This window comes from Petromyzon marinus, chromosome 39 (assembly GCF_048934315.1).
Source record: "Petromyzon marinus isolate PM22_M1 ecotype Great Lakes invasive population chromosome 39, UKy_Petmar_22M1.pri1.0, whole genome shotgun sequence".
In the NCBI taxonomy this organism is placed as follows: domain Eukaryota; kingdom Metazoa; phylum Chordata; class Hyperoartia; order Petromyzontiformes; family Petromyzontidae; genus Petromyzon; species Petromyzon marinus.
The window spans coordinates 11951039-11977582 of record NC_133705.1 but is presented as its reverse complement, the minus strand read 5'-3'; the positions used below and the strand labels follow the sequence as shown (position 1 = coordinate 11977582).

General features: G+C 45.1%; 1 protein-coding gene across 2 annotated transcripts in view; it reads left to right on the top strand.

Moving 5' to 3' along the window:
• The window catches only part of CFAP47 (cilia and flagella associated protein 47), an 81780-nt gene that overhangs the window by 14153 nt on the left and 41083 nt on the right, over positions 1 to 26544 (top strand). For both annotated transcript variants that reach the window (XM_032968267.2, XM_032968268.2), the window contains exons 8-33: positions 310 to 542; positions 1139 to 1337; positions 1766 to 1991; positions 2961 to 3113; positions 3705 to 3900; positions 4216 to 4312; positions 4962 to 5178; positions 5833 to 6077; positions 6726 to 6856; positions 7397 to 7519; positions 8421 to 8552; positions 10863 to 10940; positions 12851 to 13001; positions 14045 to 14136; positions 17174 to 17336; positions 17929 to 18029; positions 19253 to 19400; positions 19750 to 19960; positions 20120 to 20332; positions 20974 to 21074; positions 21705 to 21827; positions 22424 to 22610; positions 22959 to 23315; positions 24329 to 24410; positions 24590 to 24721; positions 26118 to 26310. In XM_032968267.2, coding sequence (XP_032824158.2) covers positions 310 to 542; positions 1139 to 1337; positions 1766 to 1991; positions 2961 to 3113; positions 3705 to 3900; positions 4216 to 4312; positions 4962 to 5178; positions 5833 to 6077; positions 6726 to 6856; positions 7397 to 7519; positions 8421 to 8552; positions 10863 to 10940; positions 12851 to 13001; positions 14045 to 14136; positions 17174 to 17336; positions 17929 to 18029; positions 19253 to 19400; positions 19750 to 19960; positions 20120 to 20332; positions 20974 to 21074; positions 21705 to 21827; positions 22424 to 22610; positions 22959 to 23315; positions 24329 to 24410; positions 24590 to 24721; positions 26118 to 26310 — 4284 coding nt within the window. The remainder of the gene's footprint in view (positions 1 to 309; positions 543 to 1138; positions 1338 to 1765; positions 1992 to 2960; positions 3114 to 3704; positions 3901 to 4215; positions 4313 to 4961; positions 5179 to 5832; positions 6078 to 6725; positions 6857 to 7396; positions 7520 to 8420; positions 8553 to 10862; positions 10941 to 12850; positions 13002 to 14044; positions 14137 to 17173; positions 17337 to 17928; positions 18030 to 19252; positions 19401 to 19749; positions 19961 to 20119; positions 20333 to 20973; positions 21075 to 21704; positions 21828 to 22423; positions 22611 to 22958; positions 23316 to 24328; positions 24411 to 24589; positions 24722 to 26117; positions 26311 to 26544) is intronic.

Sequence of the window (26544 nt, the reverse complement as noted above, 5' to 3'; positions counted from 1 at the left end):
TCCTACCAGTATAATTTTACTCTTTAGGGCATAGTATTGACGAATGTGTTGATTTATCTGTATGTATGTTGAACTTCTTTACACCATATGTAGCCAACCGTGCTAATCGGAGGTGCGGGGGAAGGACAACAAACTAAACACAAAACGCAGTTCCAATCGAATTCCTTTTCAATTGAGATTTATAAGTGCCTAGCTCCAGTGGATTCCTAATATCGGAAGTAAAAGCGCTGCAGACGGCCACAGAAGCACATCTGTAACTTCATTCGTGAAAGGGAAGCTTCTGGCTGTGTGAACCCTCCTCCTCCCCAGGCTTGGTGGGAGTGGAGCTGGCCGTGACGGCCACGGCTCAGCCTCTGCTACTGAGCACGGTTCCGTCTCCCCTGGTGTTCGACCTCGGGGCGTGTGCACCGGGCGCACGCGTAGAGATGCTCTGCACCCTACGCAACGAGTCGACCGTGCTGCCGCTGCACTACCGCATCCCTCGAGTTGCCCACATCCAGGCCATTCCGGCCGAGGGCAAGATACCGCCTGGCCAGACACAGGTACTCAATGTGAATTTGGCAAGGAATGCGGCCAGGGCACATGGCACGATTTTACATAAAAGGTGGAGGTAAATTCTGCGCTTCAAGCATCACTGTCATATGAAGTATATATGGTAAAGATGCAGGTGCAATCCTCAGCCAAGACAGACCCATCATGAGCATGCTCTAGGCCTCTATTTAAAAGGTGGTAAAGGTGCAGTCCTACAATTGCTTGCTCATGCCACTACTAGTAGAAGAGCCTTCACTCGAGGGACCTCTAGAGAACTCCTCTTATGAAGGGTATATTGACCTACTCATCCACGCTGCCCCAAACATCTTGAAATAAGTGAGAGTAACCGCGATACTTTACTCCACCTCATGCGACCTGCCGCTCACCTAACTGGTGTGTACCCACCTGTTCTGCTGGGTGGACAGAGGCAAGGGGATTCAAGAAACCTGCACCATTGTTTAATCTGCCACACCGGGAGTTCGAATTGAACCAGCGACCACGGTCGTGTCGTCGTTCTACACACATATATATATTTTTTTTTTCCCCCCCCTTCCTGTGTGTTTGTTGTGAGCTGAAACGCTGCCGCTCTGCGCTGTATTGGGGGCAGGACGTGGTGCTGTCATTCCGACCCAAGCAAGTCGGGGAGCTGAGAATGCGGCCCACACTCGAGCTGTTGGGCCCTGTGCTGCCCCGAAGTGGCGGTGGCACCGTGGGGCTATCGTTGAAACCCTTTCACCGGATTCCGATGCAAATGAGTGGCCAGGGCATCCCGGTCACTCGCCGTCCCAACCCCACCTTTAACCCAGGTCAGGCTCGCTACCAGCCGAATAAGCATCTTTGGAAATGCGACAGTACTCAATATACAGGACGCAGAGTAGCTCGCCATTGGTACCATTTGCATGGTTTGCAAGTTTTATGTTTTAATTGCATGGTCATCCAGTTTTGTATCTGGGGAATTAACAAATCACACCATGTGCTGTAAAATGGGTGTTACAAACCTCATGTCCAGTTTGAAAACTAGATATAAAATTAAATTATGATTATATATCCCCAACCAAAATGAGTGGTATATCCTCGAAATATTTTAAAAATAATGGATTTTCTTCAGGTTATATTCCCCTGGTTAAGCACAACCAACAGACCACAGCATGGGTGGGTGTGGAGAGGGTTGACTGAAGGAGCGTGCACGTACGTATGCAGCACTGACAAAAACTTCGCCACCTTTGTCTCGCAGGCCTCACTCCGCTCATCTCCAACGCGACGGGCATGCTTGTGGAAGTCAGAGCGGCTGAGGCTTCCAGTTACACGGCTTCGGCACAAACAGCGCTGCTCAGCTCGGCCAAGACACGCATCCACCAGCACATGCGCAGCCGCAGCGCCGACGACGGGGTGGCCCTCCTCTCCTTCCCCAACGACCGCGCGGCCAGCGTGCGGCCCAGTGACAGGAAGCAGCCCTACCGGTGCTTATAAACTATAAACAATTTTTTTTTTCACCAAGTAAGGCCCACTGAGCTTTACAGCTCTTTTTCAGAAGCGACCTGGCCACAAATGATTGCTCAACGAAGTAGCTTATCATGTGGACATTGCTAGCAGCCAAATACTCTTAAACACATGTATCTAAATGTGTAGGGAGAATACACAAATTCTAAATATACAAGCGTCAGGGTCGGGATCGAACCCACGACCTCCTGCATACCTGGCGAGGTAATTAAGATCTCGCCACCGTGACGCCCCTTCGCGTGGCTCAAACCACGCGAAGCCTATGCTGTGCGTTAGGAGTGTTTACACCACCCACTGTGGTGCCGCGAACTTTCGTGGAATAGTCAATGGGCATGTGACGGCGCATTGGAAACCCAGAAACTGTTAACACACCATATGGGTTGCGGAGTGGTTAGCGCGGTGAGTATCAACACTGCACTATGAACCCGGCAGCCCGACCAGGGCTGACATCAGTGGTGATTGATATATGAATCAATCCTTGGCCAACCCCTTCAATAAATGGCACTGATGTCGTTTAGGTTAGGGCTTAATAATTAAATAACATTATTTATCATCCTTGCAGTCTTATCTCGGGGTATGATATTTTATCAATTATAATACCTCCTCACATCTCAAGTTAATAGATCTCGCCAGCTAAATACAGCCTCATAATTTAGCAATATAATACATGCACTGATAGAACTGCACTTTTAATCTAAATATTCATAAAGTCAAAATATCAACCAGTATCTCAGAATGACATTCAGCACTACACTTGTTACAAAGCCCATACTACAAAATATGAAAACGAAACCCCACTCGCCTGATGCGAATGCACGCAACGTAATAGTGGATTGAAAAATATTTGTAAATTACTTTTCCGCTTGCGTTTCACTGCCGTCTTGACGTTTGCTCGGGTCTGACGCAAGTGCGATCCTTCGTCTTCCTAGAACGATATTCACAGGCGAGGGCCGGCACACGTACATCGACCCGGATTTTGCGTACACAGACGAAGAGGAGCAGCAAAGGCAGGAGCACAAGGAACGCTACAGCCACTTCATCCAGCAGCTGAGAAACCAGCGCCTCTCTAAGCTGCAAACCAGGTGCACTCCGCAGAGCTCTTAGCCAGCCAAACGGAGCTATTTACCTGGGTGTTACCCTGTCGACGTTAACGACTATTGTTTTTTTTTCCCAGCCTCTCCACCACAAATACCGACTCCAAAAATAATTTGTATTAATTTGAGCAAATTTACCCTGTTCAAAACTTAAAACACACTTTGGTTTTTTTAAAGTAAAAAAGCATGTGCATTTTTTTTTACTTTAAATACAGAGTAGACAGCTACAATATATAAATACCCAATGTGTAAATGTCAGGTTTTATAAATAAAACCTGGTATGTATTGTACTGGATTTAAATTCATTGAATGTATTGTACTGAATAGTATGAAATTCTGACAGCAGTGGCGTGAGCAATCATAAAACCTGGTATGTATTGTACTGGATTTAAATTCATTGAATGTATTGTACTGAATAGTATGAAATTCTGACAGCAGTGGCGTGAGCAATCAATTGTGGGGAGGGGGGTGGGGGGAGGCTGCATTTTATGTATTTGTAGCAGCTACCCATTGTTGCCATTCCGTTTTCGCTTCATGACAGCGGTCTACCACCCTCCACACGTGTGTGTGTGTGCACAGAGAAAACAATGGGAATGAAAACTCTGCAGACTTGGGCATGGAGCCGGCTTCTGGCCTGTCTCCTCCCAGCCCCAAACCCCCAGCAAGAAATGTAATCGCGCATGGAAGGAGAGTCACCAAGCCAGGCCAGAGGCACAGCCGGGTGCTTACCACACGAGACCTGACAGCCACCGAAGTGAAGGCGTCTCTTCGTCCTGTGAGTCATTATTAAATCGTTTTTCGCCGTTCCGAGAAGTTTGAAAGTTGTAGGGTGGGTTCCGTTCCGATGACGTTCGTGAACAAAATGAGAAGATAATCCGATGACGTACACGTACTGATTATGTACACGTACATCATCGGTACTATTGAACCCGACATCGGAATGGGTTAAGCAATGTGATGATGATTTGTTGAATCGATTAAATATTGTTATGCTCATGATAAATGTATAGAATGGATGATGTGCGATGGTGCAATCGGGCTAAAATTGGAGAAAAAGCTGACAAGTGACAATGTGATGTGTGTCTGGCAGCATGTGGAGGGTCTGAATGCTGTGCCAGCTACACTGCAAGAGAAGGATGACTGCAGCATGATTTTGTCTCCCCAGCAACTCCTTAAAGTGATCATAGGTGAGAGCTTTCTTCGCTCGTACAATACAGAAGCGATAGGTGCAAGAAGTAATGCCCCTCTAAAGATATCTGCTTCTGCCAAGTATGTGCATTGAGTGAGGAAAGAGCTTGCTTACAAATCTTGCTCAAACAGTGTAAGCAGACTAAGAATTTGCCTCTGTATTTGTATACATAATAAGCTCATCGTGAAGTAAATTGCCTCTCTTGCCCTGAAGAGCTGGGCCAGCTATGGGAGTGTACTGACCTAATGCCATAGAAACAGGTCCAACTACAGCCTTGGCCTGGCATGACTCCAGCCCTCTACAAAACGATGGAAGCCAGGCAAGCGGTGAATGGACATGGTGCTGGCCACACCATCTACATGCAAAGTGTCAACTTTAAAAAATCACTCCTAACTTTTACCAGTACATTTTTTTGTAATGTATTTTTTGAGCGCCATTAAAAAGTATCTATGAAAGTGCATTCACCAACAAATTTAATATAAAAATTGCCTATAAAGAAAAAAGTTGTCAAATTTACAGCAGACAAAAACACACATCATTGGCTTGTTTTGTGACGTTGTTACTGCACATTTCAACTGTTATACGTGAAAAGTAGAAAACTAAGGCATAATGTATTTACGTGCGTGCATGTATGTGCGTGTTCCAAGGCCCAATGCCGCTGGATTTTGGAGAGGTGTGTGTCGGCTCGGCCGTAAGCAGGAGGCTGCACGTGGTCAATGGGCTGGAGCACCACGTGCTGGTGTGCCTGTCCACCGAGTGCCCCGAGCTGCAGCAGGGCAGCCCCTTGTCACAGGTGGTGCCTCCCTTGTCCCGCGCCTCCCTGCCTCTTCTCTTCCAGCCCAGCCAACTTGGCAGGTTTCAGAGGTACCTCCTGTCCGTTAACAATGGAAGTCACAGTGTCGTTGCATACAATGCCGCTAACAACTGCAAATTTGACTGCCTTCTGCCTTGATCTGCCCCATCATAAACACCCCCAGGTTACATCTATACATCAACTGAACATTTATTTTATTTTAACTATTCATGCATGAGATGCATGAGAGGGTTAAACAAAGAGCTTCCTGCCAAGGCTTTTTAGGGGTCACCAAGTTGGGTTATATTTGCACGTTCAGCTAAGTCATTAACCTTGGCATGACATCTCCAAGGGGCATCAACCATAACGTGAACGCCAGTCATCCTCACAGCAGCCATCCTTAAAAGTGCATGGCTCCAGTTTCTTCCTAATTTCGGAAAGAAGGGCGTTCCACACGGCTACAGAAGCGCATCTGAAAACGCGCTGGCTAGCCATCAAATAAAGACGGTCACTGCATCACTAGCCATCAAACAATGATGATCACTGCATCACGCGCTTTCAGATGCACTTCTGCGGCCGTGTGAAACACTCTTCTTTCCGAAATTAGGAAGCCACTGGTGCTATGCACTTTTAAATCTGGATTGAAAACTTCTTTAGAACTGCTTTTACATAGTCATGTAGGTGCTCATTACTCTCTGTCTGACGTGGCCTATTCCACTCGGCAGGTCGTTTTGGTACAGCGTGAACGAGCACCACTCGTCGCACCTCGTGGTGCTGGCAGAGGTGGTGCCCTTGGAGCTGGAGCTGCGTCCCGCCGTGCTGAAGGTGGCGGCAGTTGAGGGCCTGGCCTCCGAGCTGGGTGTCCGCTCATCGGTGCGACTGTGTAACCCGCGCAACCTGCGAGCCTCCTTCTCCTGGGAGCCTGTGCCCAGCGAACTCGGCGTGCCCTTCTCCCTGCGGCCCGCTGCTGGTCTGACCACGTCACCCAGTTACACTCAGCTACTTGCGCTCACCATTCAACACACTGTCTCTTACCTATCCGGGTGAGAGCCCAATTTATAGATGTATATTTGTCACGCACAAGTGTCCGTCCGTCATGCTCTGTATCTCGCCAACGGTTCATCGTACGTTTTATTGGTGGAATGGTCTAGAAGTTGGGTTCTCCGTTTATTCATGTTAAAACCTGATCCGCATGATGTCATCGTAGATGGCTTCGCCATAGTGATGTCACGCTTTCAGGCTGGATGACGCCGCGATCACATCTTTGCACTTAATGCCGAATCCTTCCACAATGCATGCGAGGGAAAGGGTGACGGTGAAGTTATATCCCTCGCAAATGCGCAGCAGTACTTGTCATACCACAAGGCTGTGCACGGTTACACTTCTATAGACCAACATATTTGATGTTGGTCCCACCAGATTGTTGACTCTTATGAATACGAACCATATCTGAGTATTGACACTTTCTAGAAATTCAGTCTCATGTGGATTTGCACAATGTTGCTTGGCCTTAAATGTGAGTGATGTGGCACAAGACTCGGTAAGATCTAGGCGAAGAAGCATTTGTCCCGAATTGCCATGTGCTTTGCTGGCAAACTGTGACTCGTGTGTGTTACAGGCTGCGTGGAGGAGAACAGCGAGCTGGAGTGTGAGGTGGTGTGGCACCCTTCGTGCAGGGCCACCGATCAGGCAGAGTTCGTTGTAAACGTACAGCACGGAAACTCCCTTCGACTCAAGTGTCTGGCACAGGTACGATCTCCCTATCCCTTACTTCTATTAAGACTGAGTGCTGAATATGCAGGAATCGAATGCACTTCCTACGAGTCAAATTCCTCTTGGAACTGCCATTCTTCTACGGGCCATTCTCATGTAAAAAAAAAAAATCTCCATTCACTTGAGTTAGATTTTAACAGGTTTTCTGCCACGTATGTATGTTGACCTTATTTCGCACCATACATAGCCACCCGTGCAAATCGGATGTTTGGGGGAAGGACGTGCATGATATGTGCAATAGGATGGCATTCTCTTGTGATTCTATTGTGAATCTGCGTTAGCTCAGCCTTGGCTTTTCATACTGCTTTACTGTTAAGCAGCGCTGCATGTGTCGTCAACAACAAGTCCCATATGACTGTGATTTATACTACAGCATTAGCTTTACGAGTGGCAGTTTTAATGCATTGTCTCGGAGCAGTTAACGTTGCACATGTAAATGATACAAGCATGGCAATTGTTCTTCGAAGAGGACGGGAAATGCTTGGTCGTAATAATACTCTCAGTGGCATTGTGCAGATTGGCGCGGTGAGCGTGCAGTGTGTGGACCAGCGGGTGGTGCTTGGATCTGTGCCGCTGAACATCACAACTGTGCGGAGCGTATTTTTACGCAACACAGGGCAACAGCATGCCTACTTTCAGGTACAATGTGCAATCGCATCTTTCGTCCACCCAAGGGGCACCCGTTTACAATTCGTTAAAACACGATTATGTACATGTACAGCCGTTTTGTCAAGCCGTTGGACTGCACTTATATGCTCTCACGTCCCTGCTTTCTGCCTTCACAAACCTGCACTGACCAGCATGGTGAAGTATGGTCAAATAACCCCCAATATCCAGCAGTGGATAGACAAACGGATTGTAAAAGTATTAATTAGCAATGTAGCAATGCATCGATTAAGTGGTTAATATTGATTGTTATACTCACGATATATGCGTCAATTTCAGTATGTGAAAATCGACTGTTGGTGATTTATGGATGTCTTCGGCTGACAAATGTCCAGAAATACTGAATAACTTTCATTTGCCAATGTTATGCAAATGTTACATATAGGCTAATGGAGCGGACACAACTTTACAAATGATCACGAATAAATGAGAATCCATATAAATAAGAAGGCAAAACCGAGACGCAACATAATTGCCCTTTCATTGATTTGCAATGTAAAATGGTGACCCTTCATAAAACCGCTGGGTGGATAAATCACGAGTGATTAAGACTTTATCAAATTTAGTATTTGTAACACGCACAATTTTCATTCACTCTCAGAGGCGGAGTAAACCACAGACGAGCGAGAAGGCAGCCAGAACCGCTGGCAACAATTGCCCAAGCTCTGTGATCCTGTTTTGGCATGTTTGGCCAGTTCTGTTAATGAGTGCTTATCACATACCGAGTAAGAATATTACTTGCACTTGCCCTATGTAATATTTTTACAGTGGCTGCACATATGCTGGTGATGCAATATCCCACGAACTGATTCTGTGTATTTAACAGATTCTGTGCAAGTCTGTAACAAGGTCTTGACAATGTCGTTCCCCTTAGGTTCTAGACCCCAGCCCGTTGCCTGGGCTGTCCATCTTGCCAGAGGAAGGGGTGGTGGCCGTGGGTGGAGAGACGGAGTTGGCTGTCTGTCTCACTCCCGGCACTATTGTCACATTTGACACCAAGGTTCAGGTGTGTCGATCAAAGGGGGTTGGGAAATGGTTACAGCAGAGTGCATGTTTTGTGTGTGACTCTATCATACCACCACGATATTCTTTCTTCCTTTCACAGTGAAAGGGCTAAGATGTACAATTAACCATATAGGCTGTAGAGGCAAGTGCTGTTAGTGGGCACATAATGTGGCTGCCAAATTGTCTCCATGCTCAGTTGAGTGCTATGGTAGCACCCTTTGAGTAAATTTTGGATTTTACACATTCTAGTGTGGGAACCCAATCTTCATAGGTCACCCACTGTTGACTTCCTTTAAATGGGTATTCCGTTTATTGATCTCCAAAGGGATGATGTGTTGTGTTGACTAAAGAACTGCATTCGAACGCTTAAATTTGTAAGTTTAACACTGTAACCCCAGTGCCACCTGGCCACAGATAATGATAATTTCCCAGTTTACATAATGGATATTGATATTCTTTGGTTCTTTCGGTAAAGTCACGTAGATAGAAAAGTAATAATGAAAAATAAAGTTAATGAAAATAAAAATAATAATAAGATAATAAAAATAATAAAAAAACAAAAACCACTAATATAGACCTCTAGCCTAGTTCTTAATCGGAGTGAGTGTAATGGCAATCTATAATGTAGACTGTAGCCTGGTTATTAAGTTTGGTGAGTGTACTGGCAGTCTATAATGTAGACTGTAGCCTGGTTATTAAGTTTGGTGAGTGTACTGGCAGTCTATATTGTAGACTGTAGCCTGGTTATTAAGTTTGGTGAGTGTACTGGCAGTCTATAATGTAGACTGTAGCCTGGTTATTAAGTTTGGTGAGTGTACTGGCAGTCTATAATGTAGACTGTAGCCTGGTTATTAAGTTTGGTGAGTGTACTGGCAGTCTAAACCTTTATAAACAGTTTGCATTTAGAGGCTATCCCCCCTTTTCCTGATGACGACCGCTTGTGTTGTGATCGAAACGTCGTGGTTTTTGTTTTTTTATTTTTGTTCTTATTTTTATTACTGAAAGAACCAATCATAAGTCTACATTATAGACTGCCAAAATGCTCACTCAGGTTAAGAACCAGGCTACAGTCTACATTATAGACTGCCAGTACGCTCACTCAGTTTAATAACCGTTGCTACAGTCTACATTATAGACTACCAATATGCTCACCAACTTAAAAAACAGGCTACAGTCTACATTATAGACTGCCAGTACACTCACCAAGGTTAAGAACTCGGCTACAGTCTACATTATAGACTGCCAATACGCTCACCATGGTTAAGAACCAGTCTACAGTCTACATTATAGACTGCCAGTACACTCACCATGGTTAAGAACCAGGCTACAGTCTACATTATAGACTACATTATAGACTGCCAGTACGCTCACTCAGTTTAATAACCGTTGCTACAGTCTACCTTATAGACTACCAATATGCTCACCAACTTAAAAAACAGGCTACAGTCTACATTATAGACTGCCAGTACACTCACCAAGGTTAAGAACTCGACTACAGTCTACATTATAGACTGCCAATACGCTCACCATGGTTAAGAACCAGTCTACAGTCTACATTATAGACTGCCAGTACACTCACCATGGTTAAGAACCAGGCTACAGTCTACATTATAGACTACATTATAGACTGCCAGTACGCTCACTCAGTTTAATAACCGTTGCTACAGTCTACATTATAGACTACCAATATGCTCACCAACTTAAAAAACAGGCTACAGTCTACATTATAGACTGCCAGTACACTCACCAAGGTTAAGAACTCGGCTACAGTCTACATTATAGACTGCCAATACGCTCACCATGGTTAAGAACCAGGCTACAGTCTACATTATAGACTGCCAGTACACTCACCATGGTTAAGAACCAGGCTACAGTCTACATTATAGACTGCCAGTACACTCACCCAGATTAATAATCATTGCTACAGTCTACAATATAGACTACCAGAACACTCACCAATCTTAATAACCGTCTACCGTCTACATTATAGATTGCCTGTACACTCACTCCGATTAAGAACCAGGCTACAGTCTACATTAGTGGTTTTTTTATTGTTTATTATTATTTTTATATCTACGTGACTTTACCGAAAGAACCAAATAATATGAATTCCTGCAGTCACAAAGGATTTAAGTCAAAATTTAATGGATTTTGAATTAACAAACTGCCTCTCTGTTTAGAGTTGTAACGATGGAATTGATTTGATTTGGAGCTTTCGCGACTGCAGGAATTACTCTTTGGATCTTTCGGTGATAGAGTTGATCTCGAAGGCGTGAACATGTAATGTCTCTGCTGCTGCTGCTTATTACAGGTGGCATTTAGAGGAGGTAAAACCCAGGAGCTGAGGATCACGGGTTCTGTGGAACCCCCAGCCCTGGAAATGAACGTTGTAAGTTGCCGCTTATTCTGCTAAATTGATAAAAAAAATGTTACGTCGATTAGGTCCATATGAAAATATCATATGTTATTAATATGCCTTTTCTCTTCCGTGATTATAAATACATTATAGCGGTGCCATTCACCTTGCAGAATTATTCTATCCGCAGTTACTTTGCAGATAGAATAATTCTGATAACTACTGCGTAAGTACTGCACTGACCATTTGTATCACTCGCATGCAGTGGTTTGGTCATATAGAGTAAAAGTCTTTCACTCATTGTTTCCAGTAGCCCACGGTCCAGCTACGATCATCAATATCAAACCATGGACCACATAGTAACGCCACTGGCCACTTCGATCATTCAATGTCAGCATTTTAGAAATGAACCAGGGTATACCTGAAACTGGCTCACCCATCAACCTCAACATGAACAAATAAACATCGCTGATCAACTCCCCCGCTGTACAAAATAACTTCTAGTTGTCTCAGCCTAGTAACCTTGAACTGGTTGGAAGGTATTTGGGTGTTTTCTGCAACGTAAAATGAGTACTTGGTGTAATAGGTGCATATTGGTACTGAAAAGAGAAAAGTAGCCAGATGTGAAGTCAGCCCCATACCCCTCCGTGTGTTATATTGGACTTAATAGGTGCTCACAAACCTATGTAAATATGAATACTGTACAACATGTAGAACAAATTTAAAGCATATTTAGTACACATGTATCACTACTATTAAAATGAATATACAAGGTAAAGGTGCAGTGATCCGTGCACCGGCTAACATCATTGGCAAGTGACATCCAAACTGGTCCTGAGCATCAATGCCCCCTTAACACACTGACCAACGTGGTGAAGTATGGTCACACAGTATGGAGAAATATGATTGAACATTTAACAACTCCGAAAACTGATACAGGATGGGGAGGCCTTCCTTCATCCAGCAGCGGATTGACCAAGTACTGTAAATGTTAACAATTACTTTACGATAAAGATACAATATAAAATGTTAAGTTTTTGCATTGGCCTTGAAGGCCCTGTGAAAGGGTTAGCTCCATTATATCTCAGTTATCTGCTGAAACGGTATGCCCCTGTCCTACAACTTCCATCCACCAAATCCGGGCACCTGAGTGTACCACGGACAAATCTGCGTTTAATGGGTGACAGAGCTCTCAGCAGTCAGGTGTCTCGTTTGTGGAATGTCTTGCCCCAGTCCACAATGGACCCTCCGTCAGTCGACGTTTTTAGGGCTCATCTGAAAACACATTTATACTGGTAGGAACCTCTGGTTACACCAGTCCACAGGGGATTATTGTGTCCGTCCGTCGTGCATCAAAAAATCGGGAGGGGTGGGGCTGGGTGGAGAGGGGAGGGTGGGGAGGGGCTGGGTGGGGAGGGAGGGGCTGGGTGGGGAGGGGAGGGGCTGGGTGGGGAGGGGCTGGGTGGGGAGGGGCTGGGTGGGGAGGGTGGGGCTGGATGGGGGGTGGGAGGGGTGGGGCTGAATGGAGAGGGGCTTGTCACCCCGTGGTGCCCTTATAAAACTCAACGTTTAACCTACTCACGCCGGCTTGTGCCCGCCCTCACAGTGGGGCACATTGTGCTGAACACACCACGTGGTGGTGCCGCCGTGTGACCCTGGCCATTGACCGAGCAACCCAACGTTCCTACCAGCTCCCCCCTCCGCAGGAGAATGTTTTTTTATGATGCATATTCTACAATATTCTATTTCGGATTCGTACCTCGCCGTTTCCAGGACGCTATAAACAGCCCGACCGCGTCGGGTTCTTTTCCTCTTAACTTTAATGTTCACGGTTTTTTTTTTCCCTGTGATTGTGTTGTAAAGCGCTGTTGAAGCCTTGTGTGAACGGCGCTATCTAAGACCGAGTTTTGCTCACCGAGCGCCCGTGCGTCTCGTGCGTGCAGAAAGCGCTGCGGTTTGACGGGGTCTACGTCGGTTCAAGCCGCTCTCTCCCGTTCACACTGAGAAACCCAACTCGATGTTGTGTGCGGTCGGAAATCGACCTATCAGCTCACCCGGACTTTAAACTCGCACTCAACCGCAATCAGCGTGCAGGTGCGCTCCACAAGTTTGTGCCGTCACGTACGAAGTCTGCATCCTATAAATATTGTGGCACACTTTTGACGATAGTGTGATCATGTTTACAGCACAATGTGGATGTTTACAGCGTCAAAATGCAATCCCATGTCAAGATTACACATCTGCCTTTATGTAACGATGGTACAGTTACTATTACAACAGATCTCACTGATTGCTTAAGTTACATCATGTATACTCTTTGGTTCTATTCGGTAAAGTCACGTAGGTTAAGAAATAAAACAACAAAAATCACGACGTTTCGGCCACAACACAAGTGGCCTTCATCAGGTGAAGGGACCAGACTGTCTTTAAATCGAGAATTTACATCATGTAATTTGCTGTGTAATTATTGGCACTATTGGTACTTAAAAAAAAACAAAGGGTCAACTCCACAAATGCACGACTGACTAAGAAAGAGGGTTGCCAAAATAAACGGTGAACGTGAATACTCTTTGGTTCTTTCGGTAAAGTCCGTCGCGACGTTTTGGGCTTGTGTTGCACCCGAAACGTCGTGATTTATTTTATTTTCTACCTACGTGACTTTACCGAAAGAACCAAAGAGTATGGATTCCTGCAGTCACGAAAGCTTCAAATCAAGACTGGTGAACGTGAAGTTAAACGTCCAGCCTGTTTAACGATGATCGCATTTTATAGCAGTAGATTACATCTGTCAAGTTAAACATGTTTTACATTTCTGTTGCTTGTGCGATAACTGGAAACATGAGAAAAACAATGAAAGTCAACATAAATGTTAAAGATTAAAATACAGAGAAAGTTGGAGAAATGTCATACTCACCAGACCTGACTCCCATTGACTTCCACACATTTCTCCAGTTAAAGAATCACAAGGGAAGACACGTGTTCCGTTTACAAAGAAGTGGGGTGAGCTGTGAATGATAAATGTGTAGTAGCCTTCCGAGCTTGGCTTTCTCATAGAAATAGAACACGGAAAACCATGGTTATAGAAACAGAATAACATTTCAACGTTTGTCATTTCAATGGTACGGTTCTATTTGAAGCGTGTCTGAAAGAAGATATTCCAGGGCTATACTCACTTGAAGTCGACGCTGGACAGACTGTTGGCTGCTCTCTGAACTTCACACCAACAGAGGTACCACTCACAACAACATCATCATCATCGCATTTCTAAATGTGCCTATCGCTTGTGGGGAGCTCACGGCCATCAACAGTGACGATTATCTAAACCGGTCCTGGGTCTTTCCTCACCGAATCGGCCTCAACTGAGTACCTGGTGCGGTGTGTAGTAGACATCGCCGCTTGCGAGACAAAAGCGACCGGGCGTGGTGCTGGCCAACCACCCCCTCGTGTGCCGTGCCGGCCTTCATAGGTTTCTCGCTAATAGCACTTGTCACAACAGTCTGTTAAGGTTGGGATCTTTGTCTTTGTTTGTCACTTCCAAAAATGTATCTCAAAATACAGTACAAACAGCAACGTGAGATACGTTCATAAGGAAAATAAATAGAGCACAAGGAAGGAAGCATGATCGTTTCCAGACTTCATCCAGTGCTGGCCTTGCTCCTAGGTGCCATGCATTCATATCATTGTGAGACTCACACACTTGGCACATTTATCATAATCTCACAATCAAGCATCCAAACAGCATTCATTTCTCAAACTGAGATGGTACAAGTTTTGTACTGGACAGGTTATGTTCCATATTGTGATACTGTTTGGCATTTATGATACGTATTTGATATTCTTGAATGTTATTCTATCATATTGATGTACATATACTTTGTGTTTTTACATACAGTGAGGGAAAAAAAGTATTTGATCCCCTGCTGATTTTGTACGTTTGCCCACTGACAAAGAAATGATCAGTCTATAATTTTAATGGTAGGTTTATTTGAACAGTGAGAGACAGAATAACAACAAAAATCAAGAAAAACGCATGTCAAGATGTTATAAATTGATTTGCATTTTAATGAGGGAAATAAGTATTTGACCCCTCTGCAAAACATGACTTAGTACTTGATGGTAAAACCCTTGTTGGCAATCACAGAGGTCAGACGTTTCTTGTAGTTGGCCACCAGGTTTGCACAGATCTCAGTAGGGATTTTGTCCCACTCCTCTTTGCAGATCTTCTCCAAGTCATTAAGGTTTCGAGGCTGACGTTTGGCAACTCGAACCTTCAGCTCCCTCCACAGATTTTCTATGGGATTAAGGTCTGGAGACTGGCTAGGCCACTCCAGGACCTTAATGTGCTTCTTCTTGAGCCACTCCTTTGTTGCCTTGGCCGTGTGTTTTGGGTCATTGTCATGCTGGAATACCCATCCACGACCCATTTTCAATGCCCTGGCTGAGGTTCTCACCCAAGATTTGACGGTACATGGCCCCGTCCATCGTCCCTTTGATGCGGTGAAGTTGTCCTGTCCCCTTAGCAGAAAAACACCCCCAAAGCATAATGTTTCCACCTCCATGTTTGACGGTGGGGATGGTGTTCTTGGGGTCATAGGCAGCATTCCTCCTCCTCCAAACACGGCGAGTTGAGTTGATGCCAAAGAGCTCCATTTTGGTCTCATGTGACCACAACACTTTCACCCAGTTGTCCTCTGAATCATTCAGATGTTCATTGGCAAACTTCAGACGGGCATGTATATGTGCTTTCTTGAGCAGGGAGACCTTGCGCGCTGCAGGATTTCAGTCGTTCACGCCGTAGTGTGTTACCAATTGTTTTCTTGGTGACTATGGTCCCAGCTGCCTTGAGATCATTGACAAGATCCTCCCGTGTAGTTCTGGGCTGATTCCTCACCGTTCTCATTATCATTGCAACTCCACGAGGTGAGATCTTGCATGGAGCCCCAGGCCGAGGGAGATTGACAGTTCTTTTGTGTTTCTTCCATTTGTGAATAATCGCACCAACTGTTATCACCTTCTCACCAAGCTGCTTGGCAATGGTCTTGTAGCCCATTCCAGCCTTGTGTAGGTCTACAATCTTGTCCCTAACATCCTTGGAGAGCTCTTTGGTCTTGGCCATGGTGGAGAGTTTCGAATCTGATTGATTGATTGCTTCTGTGGACAGGTGTCTTTTATATAGGTAACAAGCTGAGATTAGGAGCACTCCCTTTAGGAGTGTGCTCCTAATCTCAGCTCGTTACCTGTATAAAAGACACCTGGGAGCCAGAAATCTTTCTGATTGAGAGGGGGTCAAATACTTATTTCCCTCACTGTAGAGTGTACAATGTAGATATATAATGCTAATGCCCATTATTTACCCAATAAAGTCTCCCTGAGTCTCAATTCTCTTTTTAAGGAGGGTCCTGGATGAGGATGTTTGGCTACTCCCATTCATGAGCGTTTGGCATGTGATTGGGAATCAGAGGAACTTAAGAAAGGCCATGCATAAAATTGGATAGCTCTAAAAGCCCCTCAAAACTCTTAAGCACTACTAGTTTTTTCAAATGCCACAAAACAAGAGTTCAGTATTCTAAATTGTCATAAAAAATGTAAAGACCTATTCCAATACTTATCGCCTTTCTTTTAATAATAATAATTTCAACTCAACTCAACATTTTTTTTTATTTTTCCAGGTAAGACCCACTGAGCTATACAGCTCTTTTTCAGAAACGACCTGGCCACAAATGATAGTTCAATGAAGTAGCTCATCAATTGAAATTGATATCAGCCAAATACTCTAAACTCATGGTTTTAAATGTGGAGGGAAAAACCGGAGGACACGGAGAAAAATCCATGCGACTACGGGGAGAACACACGAACTCCAAATATATAGGCACCAGGGTCGGGATCGAACCCAGGCGAGGTAATTCACATCTCGCCACTGTAGCGCCCAACTCACTCTCAAAGAGAGAGAATGAGTCGGAGGCACGAGGAACCACAGGCAAGCGAGAAAGACTGCTGGGCAGTAGGCCGGCACGACATTCCCCCACACCCCCCTCCAAGCTCTGCGGTCCTCTACAAATGAAGGTTTTATCGGCCAATGAATGAGCGTTTAGATGTGTAAACACACATTTAATTTTAGTTTCCTTATGTGTTTTATGGAATGTAATCTTCACTGGGTCAATATTACCGGTGGATATAAGCACCCCCCCCCCTCCAATGTTTATTTGAGAATGGCGTTGCACTGTGGCTTACGCGAGGGCCTTCCCCGTTTATTGCCTCTGTTACAGGTGGCAGCTTATGACTTCCGCCTCCCCATGCATCTGAACGGCTTGGTGGCTCCCTCGCCCGCACCAAGCACCGTGCCCCCCAGCCCCTCCACCCAGCACATCCGCACCCCCCGCCCTGCATCATGCGATCCCATCACCCCGGCAAGCAAGGTCCATGCTATTGGTACGGCTATCAAGAGTGGCTGTGATCGTAGAGGTGGTTTGCAGGCTGTGTGTATGTTGAACTTCTTTCGCACCGTGCGTAGCTAAATCGGAGGCGCGGGCAATAATGATTGCAATAATAATTAGAGTAATACGCCAATAATGTACATATACAGCCACTGGTCAATTCGACCATACTTGATCATGCTGGTCAGTGTGGGTTGGTGAAGATGGTGAGCATAGATTGGGGGGAGCTTAGAAGTACAGTACAGCAATGGAATTTGCTGCATCGTGAGTTGGTATATGCTTCTCTCATTTACCAACCTGCACTGATCAGCCACATTGAAGTATGGTCAAATAAACTACACGACCTACACATTGTGGGGAGGTCCTCATCGAGCAGTGTATTGAAAAAAGCGGTTGTACATGTACCTGTTAATCTATTACAAATCACATTCATATCATTAGCACGGTTGGCTACGTACGGTGTGAAAGAAGTCCAACATACATACATGCTGGTTGCACATTCATACATACATCACATGAACTTGTGAGTTTGGACACGTGCTGAAGCGCTGCTGGTAATGCATTGTGTTTTGTGGGCCCGTTTTTAGCTCTGCGGCCACTGCTGCTGATATCTGAGAGCAGCCTGGAGTTTTATTTGCCATCGAACTACATCGGGCTTGGCGTGTCTCCCGAGTCTCTTACCATTCAGGTACTTGCTGCACAATGCAATATGCGCCAGCTCCTCATAGCTTTAAAACACAAATGCGTAATTACACAATCTACCTTCCTGAAGGAAATACATATTGCAGCGTATAATGCAGTTTATTTTTTTATATAGTGTCTAAACACGTAATACAATGTATGATATGCTTCATCCACTTAAAAAAATAAAGATGATTTTCCAGTAAAGTCACCGAAAGAACCAAGAATATGAATCCCTGCAGTCACGAAAGCTTTAAATAAAAAAAATATTTTCCAGGTTAAAAATGAAATATTTGACAATAGTTAAGGACAATTTCATGTCCTTTTCACATGTTCAGATTTAATAATATAATGTATCTTCATGTTAACAAAAGCGATGTCACCTGATGCTGAGTGTCACAACATTTGGTGGGAAAAGCGCAGAAGTGACATATGTGACGTAATATTCCGTGACATCGTGCTTGCATATCAATCAATTTGAGACTAAAATATATATTTGGATCATCCGAAATTTGGTATCTAGGCCCGATTTTTGGATCTTGTCTGATAAATATAAAAATCCGGAACACATCCCAAGTACAAACATGTATTACTGCGTAAATAATTTGATTCACAAAACTACGCAATTATACATATTTGACATTACTAAAAAGCATCATCTTCTGTAAAGTGAACTTTATAGACGCTGTAACAACACTTCCAAAAGTACAATCAACACGAAACTCGACACATTTGTCAACAGCACCGCTTTAAAAGGAAAAAATATCTCATGGGTGACGTTTTGGGCAATTACCCATCTTGACTTAAAGCTTTCGTGACTGCAGGAATTCATATTATTTGGGTCTTTCGATAAAGTCACGTAGAGCAAAAAATATATAAAAAACTACGACGTTTCAATCGCAACACAAGCAATCGAAACGTAATTTTTTGTTATTTTTTTTGTTCTACGTGACTTTACTGAAAGACCCAAAGAATACAATTGTCCATCTGAAATTTAGTGATGCTGTTAAAAACAAAATCTCAACTTTAAAATTAACAACAATCAAATTGTACAAACATTAATGCATCCACGTAATGGTTGCCAATGCCGTGTATCTCCTGCACCAAATATAATTAATGAAAGCCCATGTTGATCTTTACTCGCCAAAAATATATTAACACTTTACCACTCTGTACAAGTGGATGTGCACTGTTTGACATGCAGTCATTCCTGCGTTTATTTTGCCACAGAGCGTACAGATCCAGAACCTTAGCAACACATCTCTGCACTGGAAGTTTGACCTGAGGACACTCAGTGAGGATTCGTTTAAGGTTTTTCAGAGTGAAGGCTCCCTGGGTCTGAAGGAAAATGCCTCCATAACCTTCTGCTTCTGTCCAAGTGGGTGTTCACACATCGGTCGAATAATAATCTTCCCGAGCCAACTTACGCAACAGATCATTTATTACGTAACAGTGACTAATATTTGTGCAATATTGTAAATGTTTATTTCGAACAAAGGTGTTTTTTGCATGTATTTCTATTTGTAACGTTGCTGTACTTTATTTAATATGTTCAGATTGTTTCATATTGGTGACCTAGCACACTCTTGCAAATGAGACCAATCCTGGTCCCTTGGGTTCTCACCTTGTGAAACAAAATAAACCTGAAACTCGACTTGAAAGTGCATGGATCAGCGTTGTGGGGTTATGCGGCTTTCTCTCTCTCTCTCCCTCCCTTGGCCGCGTAGGATCAGCTGGCACGTTCCACGCCCGCATCCCTCTGCTTGTATCCGGCGAGGGCGTGAGGAACGAAAGCGAGCCATACCGTGTCATCTCGCTGAGAGGCGTCCTCCCCACCCCGACCCTCGCGTTTAACCCGGACTCCATCACTCTGGGACCCGCGCCTCTGGACACGGAGGTGGCGGCTGAGTTTTGCATAGTCAGCAGACATAATACCAGGTGGGTGCACAATACGCGTCGAACTTCAAATGCTACGAGGCTTGTTAGAGGTGCCAACCGTGCTAAATACTGAACAACACACGGTACAATCCGAAAACATAGCAGAGACAATCTAAATGGTACTGGATATTTAAAATGTCTCCCATATGCTGTGTGCAGTTGGGTTACGCTGGAGGTGGATCTGCCAGATGTGGAAGGAGAGCTTGGGGAGAAGTTGACTCCCTTCTCCATAAGCTTCCCCTCTGGACGAAAGTTGGGCCCCTCTGAGTACGGGCAGCCAAGTTCTCCGTTGCCCTGCCGCCTGGCCTTCCAGTGCCACAAGCCCCTCAGCTTGTCTACCACCATTGTGTTCCACGACTCGTTGGGAAGAAGGTGAATTTAGGTGGATGCTCTTCATTCACTCATTTTGGTCAGTGTCCTTAAACCAGGTGGCAGGCCAAACGCATTAAGACAAGACTGTTGTTTCAGAGATTGTCTTCAAGGGTCAAGTCGTAATCCTTAACTGCGATTTCATGTTCCATTGCTGAACTTTCTTCAGCCCAAATCCTTATCAAGGATTGACGTAGACCATCATCCCTCTGCGGTTGATAAATGGAACACCAATTTTATATTTAGACTTTCAAAATAATCCAATTATTCAAATGGAATACCACTTTGTAGAAAATCAACTGGTTGTCCTATGAGGAGGCTGACCCTCAAATTAGGAATTACCACTACTGCCCAATGTTTGTAAACAGAATCGAGTACAACCCAATCTCCTGTTTCCACATGGAAACATTTAGATTTTGTTTGGTGTTTACTTTGTCAATTCAATGTATGACTTGCTGAGTAGCAGGGATTCTTAATCCATTCACTCCATGAAAACTGGCCTATTGGTGAACTCACGGACTACTGACATCTATGAGTGTCCCTTATGGTCACCCCCATCATCCATGTTTTCCGTATTAGCCACCATTTGAATGCTGCTTTTGGGAGTGGGTGTATCTCCAGCGTGTTCGTGTGCCACATTACAGGTTTGAGCTTCCAGTAACGGTATGTGCTGACAACTGTCTACTGACACTCTACCCATTCCTGGCCCTTCATCGCAACAATCATCACGTGGTGCTGGAAGAAGGTGAGAACAATGTTGGTCATATTATGTGAAATGACAGGTGCAAGCAATTTGCCAATGGTGTAATCGCCGAGTAGACTTAATAAGGCTCATGATGCCTCGTATTGGTTAGGGAAGTACTGTTACCTTGGTTAGCATGATGCACTACAAACCTAGGGACTTGAGATTGACTCCTAGCTCACGCCAACATTAGTGGCGAGTGTTATCAGCGATGGGTCTCGGCCTTCCTAGGTTGGCTTGGCAGGAGAACTGCTGACGTAGCAGTTCTCCTGCTATTTGTTTCACCTGATGACAGTTGCTTGTGTTGTGATCGAAACGTCGTGATCTATTAATTTTCTACCCACGTGACTTTACCGAAAGAACCAAAGAGTGATGGGTTCCTGCAGTCACCAAAGCTTCAAATCAAAATAGTATTTGATCTTGTCTTTGTGTTTGTCTTTGTGTGTGCTGCCTCAAATGAGTGCTTAGTGGGATGTGTAAAAAAAAATCTCGCTACTGAGGAAGCAAAGGTGACCGGGCGTGGTGCTGGCCACCCATCCCCTCGTGTACCGTTTCGGCCTTCATAGGTGCTCTCTAACAGCACTTGCCCTAACAGTCTGATAAAGGCTATATGGGGGATCTTTGTCTTCACAGTGGAGGGAGGGGAGCGGGCAGCCATGCTGAGGAGCTGCGTGTCTGCTCAGCAAGACTCGAATGTCTCCTCATCCAGCTCCCACTTCTCCTGCCCCACCAGCACGATCTACAACTCACTGACAGGTAAAGAAACATCCGTCTTTACAGAATTGAGTAATTTAAATTGTTCCATCTATATTTTTTTATTTTGTCTGGTCCACATGTCTCTTTCGCCCCAGCTCTTAGCCAGTTTCAACAGCGTGATGTCAAATGGTCTTTCAAGTTTATTTGTAGCAGACGACCTGCGTCAGTTTCAGTAACTCCTCCTGGCTGTCCAAATGCACCGTTTTATTGGAGACCGGCAAATGCCCCTTATATTTCACCAGCGAAAATTCCCCCAAATATTCAGTGTGTCCATCGCATATTAACAGCATTTTTCTTCATTCTACAAAAGTCTTTCCAATTCTGAAATGAAAACATTTGAGGGGTTCAGAAGAGAGGTATACATGTGTTGTAAAAACTAATAAGAGTGGCGTGCTGAAAATTGTTATTCTCGTTTTTTTATTTTACCTCGAACAAAGCTCATAAGTTATCCAGAGCTTATCATTAGTACCATAAGCTGGCAGTTATTTCTGGTCAAAATGCGCCCTTACTCTACACTGTGTAAAGAACGTTACTCTAGTTCACAAACAGACAAATTCAGTCTCTTGCAATATCGATGATTCGCTGTCACTCAACAGACCTGACGTCCGTCAGCGTGGCCAACAGCGAGGGCCAGGAGCCAGCAGCTCCTCCCTTTGCGGAGTCTCAGTGCATCGATGACATCTCCTTTTACCGGAGGGCCCAGGCTGCCGTGACCCGCTGGTTCAGCCGCTTCGGGTGGCCTGGCGGAACCAACCACCTCTCTGGACCACAGCAATTGCGAAGGTGATCCCCACAAGCAATGGGGGTTGTCACACAGTGCAATGTGATACTCTTTTACTTACCCCACTAATAGAATGTGGAGAAACTATGGGGAAAGCAGAATTGTATTTGAACGCCTCTACATCATTGGCTGAGGAGTGATGATGGAGATGATTATTACATCCCCGTTTCTCATTTAATCAAAGATACAAATATGCACACGTCAAAAACTACTTAGGACCATTCAGTTTGGTGTGCAATAAGCGCAACCACTTATCAAAGCATTTCCCCCTTATGCACGGTTACATTTTTACCATTGCTAGTAGTCGTAGCGGTAATAATACGACACTTTTTTGCACATATTTCCGACAGCGCCATCGGAAAAATATTAGTCTCCTCGTCTGAGCGCAAAAGAGGCGGTGTCGGCGGTGGCTCCAAGGGCCTCGCCGACGCCCCGCCGCCAGGCACCGGGCCCCGCAGCACCTACGGCTCGCCTCGGCCCCGCAGTCGCCAGCAGAGCTCCCTGCCGCCCTCCGCACCAGCGAGGGGCGCCGCCCCGGCCACGCCGTGGGTGCTGCGTAAGGGCGGCCGTACGCTCTACGACATGCTGGCGCACCTGTGTGGGCGGGCACTGCCCGGCGTGCCCGTGAGCCAGTCGGTGCCAGGGGACGTCGCGGACAGGGCCGTGCAGCTGCACTGGCAGCATGCGACGCTGCTCGAGTTCCTAAGGTGAAGGGCCGCCGTAAATCGGCGCCCGTGCCAGCGGCGTTCGCCGTGTCTTCCCTGCTGAGTTTACGCGAGGGTGTTCGGAATCAGGATATTTGTTTATACTTGAGGAATCCGGTGAGCTGCAGAGCTCTTTTTCACAGATGTCTAGTAGGGGCGGGTCAGAACATTACAACAACAACAAACATTATGAAAACACGATAGGAGTGCAAAATGTAGGAAAGAACCAAAGAGTATGAATGTAGGAAAGGTAAACAAATCACTTTGAAAACATAAATACAAATAAAACTAAACTATGTTTATCCCTTCGATTTAAAGCTTTCGTGACTGCAAGGATTCATCTTCTTTGGTTCTTTCGGTAAAGTCACGTAGAAAGAGACTAAAATAATAAAATAACACAATAGAATTCTCACGACGTTTCGGCCGCTTGCGTTGTGGCCGAAACATCGTGAGAATTGTATTGTGTTATTTTATTATTGTATGTTTATCCTACCAGGTAAGGCCCTGGTAGAAGCGACCTGGCCACAAATGATAGCTCGAAGAAGTGGCTCATCAGGTAGAAATTTCCAGCAGTCAAATACTTGTTATTGATTTCAGGGGTAGAGCATGAGTGCAGTGATTTGCAAAGTGCGCTCTGAGCCCGGTGACCTGAGTTTGATTTGCAGTCACAGTTATCATCAGTGGTGAGTGATATCTGAACCGGTCCTGAACCAGACCGGTACTAACCAGAGTAGTGAAGTATGGTCAAACAACCCCCGTGACTGACACAGCGTGTTGAGGCCTTCATCCAGCAGTGGATGAATAAACAGCTGATGATGATTGCTTGAGTTGCAATCGAAACGTCGTGAGAATTTTATTGTTTTATATTTTTATTATTTTATTGTTTCCCTTCTACGTGACTTTACCGAAAGAACCAAGAATATGACTCCCTGCAGTCACGAAAGCTTTAAATCAAAATTTAAAACCTGATATCTTAAAATACATTTCACGTGAATAATGTGCTCTGTGTTGTACAGGGGTCAGGGAGCGTGTTTGCCAAATGTGAAACCTGAGCATCTACTTCACATGGATGACTACAACTGCTGGCACAGTCTGCTGGTACGATGTGCTTGCAGCATCATTCCATTGCGAATGCGCAAATTGGGAACACACCGAAACTAAAGACTCTTCGGCTATTTTAATGTTCGCCGCATCACCCGTGCTGTTTGGTAAGTAAAAGTGTAACTTACAAAGTGGATTGGCCTATTTTATGAAAACTATCGCATTTCTGTCAACAGAAGGAAAACGGGAAATGTGGAATTGAAAATGAAGAAACCGAGTGCGTTACCACGGCAACAGAGTTGGCGGAGAGCGACTTTGAGAACGTGAGCGAGCGTGCATGGACCGACATTCTCCTGCAGATTTTTAAGGTGAGTTGTTGGGCATGCTTGAGTACACAATGCATTGATCACCTCAAAAAATAACACATGAGCCAGACTTGTTCTGTTCCTTCAGCAGACAACTACTGTAGCTGGGAGATCACTGAGAATCATCACTGGTGCTGGACTATGCCCATATAATGTATCATTTTGAAACAGGACTCACATCACATGTCAAGCTATCGCACATGGTAGTGTGGATAAGTAGCACTAAAGACGATAAACCAAATGAGTAAATCTTGATTTGAAGCTTTCGTGACTGCAGGAATCCATACTCTTTAGTCCTTTCGGTAAAGTCATCACGTAGGTAGAAAATAAAATAAATCACGACGTTTCGGGCGCAACACAAGTGTCCGTCATCAGGCCGCTCTTCTACCTTACAGCAACATGCTAATTTCTCACATTAACATCACTAGCCCCGCCCACTTCTTTATAACATCACTAGCCCCGCCCACTTCTTTATAACATCACTAGCCCCGCCCACTTCTGTATAACATCACTAGCCCCGCCCACTTCTTTATAACATCACTAGCCCCGCCCACTTCTTTGTAACATCACTAGCCCCGCCCACTTCTTTATAACATCACTAGCCCCGCCCACTTCTTTATAACATCACTAGCCCCACCCACTTCTTTATAACATCACTAGCTCCGCCCACTTCTTTATAACATCACTAGCCCCGCCCACTTCTTTATAACATCACTAGCTCCGCCCGCTTCTTTATAACATCACTAGCCCCGCCCACTTCTTTATGACCCTTGGGCTACACCCATTTCAAACCTTTTAAAACAGTCTGCCCCAGCAGCAGGCCAAGGCTTTCCCACCTGATGACGGACGCTTGTGCTGCGCCCGAAACGTCGTGATTTATTTTATTTTATACCTACGTGATGACTTTACCGAAAGAACCAAAGAGTACAAATTAGTCAAATTAACGTTTGTGGTCTGAGCCCAGCTGCTGCCCCGGTTGATACTACGGGTGCATGTATCATAACAATGCGTTGTCTGCTTCATAGTGGAAGTTAGAAAGGGCCATGATTGCCAGCGTCAGGGTCCACATTTGAAACGTTACACAAAGTATTCAATTGCGGAAAATCACAGAGCAACATCGCCCCCTACTGGAAAACTAATGCCCACTTGTTGGCCGGTGCTGCGTGCACCTTGTGCCACATTGGGACATCTGCCACCGGCAATCCTCTTGGCTAAACTACAGCAGGGCACTAAAATGTTTAGGATGAGATTTGATGTTGGACGCTTTGAGTTGCTGACGTTTTTCAAGCGCCCTATAAATACAAATTCTTATCTTCACAGCACTCCCCTGGACTTCCCAATGTCGATTTCATAGAGGAATCTGTGTTCGGTGTGTGTGTGTGTGTCTGCGGGTGAGCAGGTGTTTGTGCTGTCGCGTGTAACGACTGAAGCGGTCAGCAAAGCACTACCGACAGAAAACCGTACAATGGCTCGGCCACCGCTCCTGGCAGTGGCGCCTTTGAGTAGCAACTTTTATTCTTCAAGCGAGAGGCTGCTCTTGTCCTGGCTAAACCACCACTACCATGCATCGCGCATGCTCATCTGCTCTCCAGGTAATCAAAAGAATGGAACCTTCCCCAGTTCAGTAAGTGAATAGGTATTACTGCTCCTTCGTCAACCTACTGAAGGACGAAGGCCTACCCATGCTGTGTCGGTAATGGGGGGGTTGTTTCGCCGCACTTTGCCATGCCGGTCAGTGTGTTTTTGTGAAGGCAGGTAGTGTAGATGTGGGAGCATATAAGAACAGTACAACAACAATACGTTTTTCTGCACTGGCCTCCTCCAAT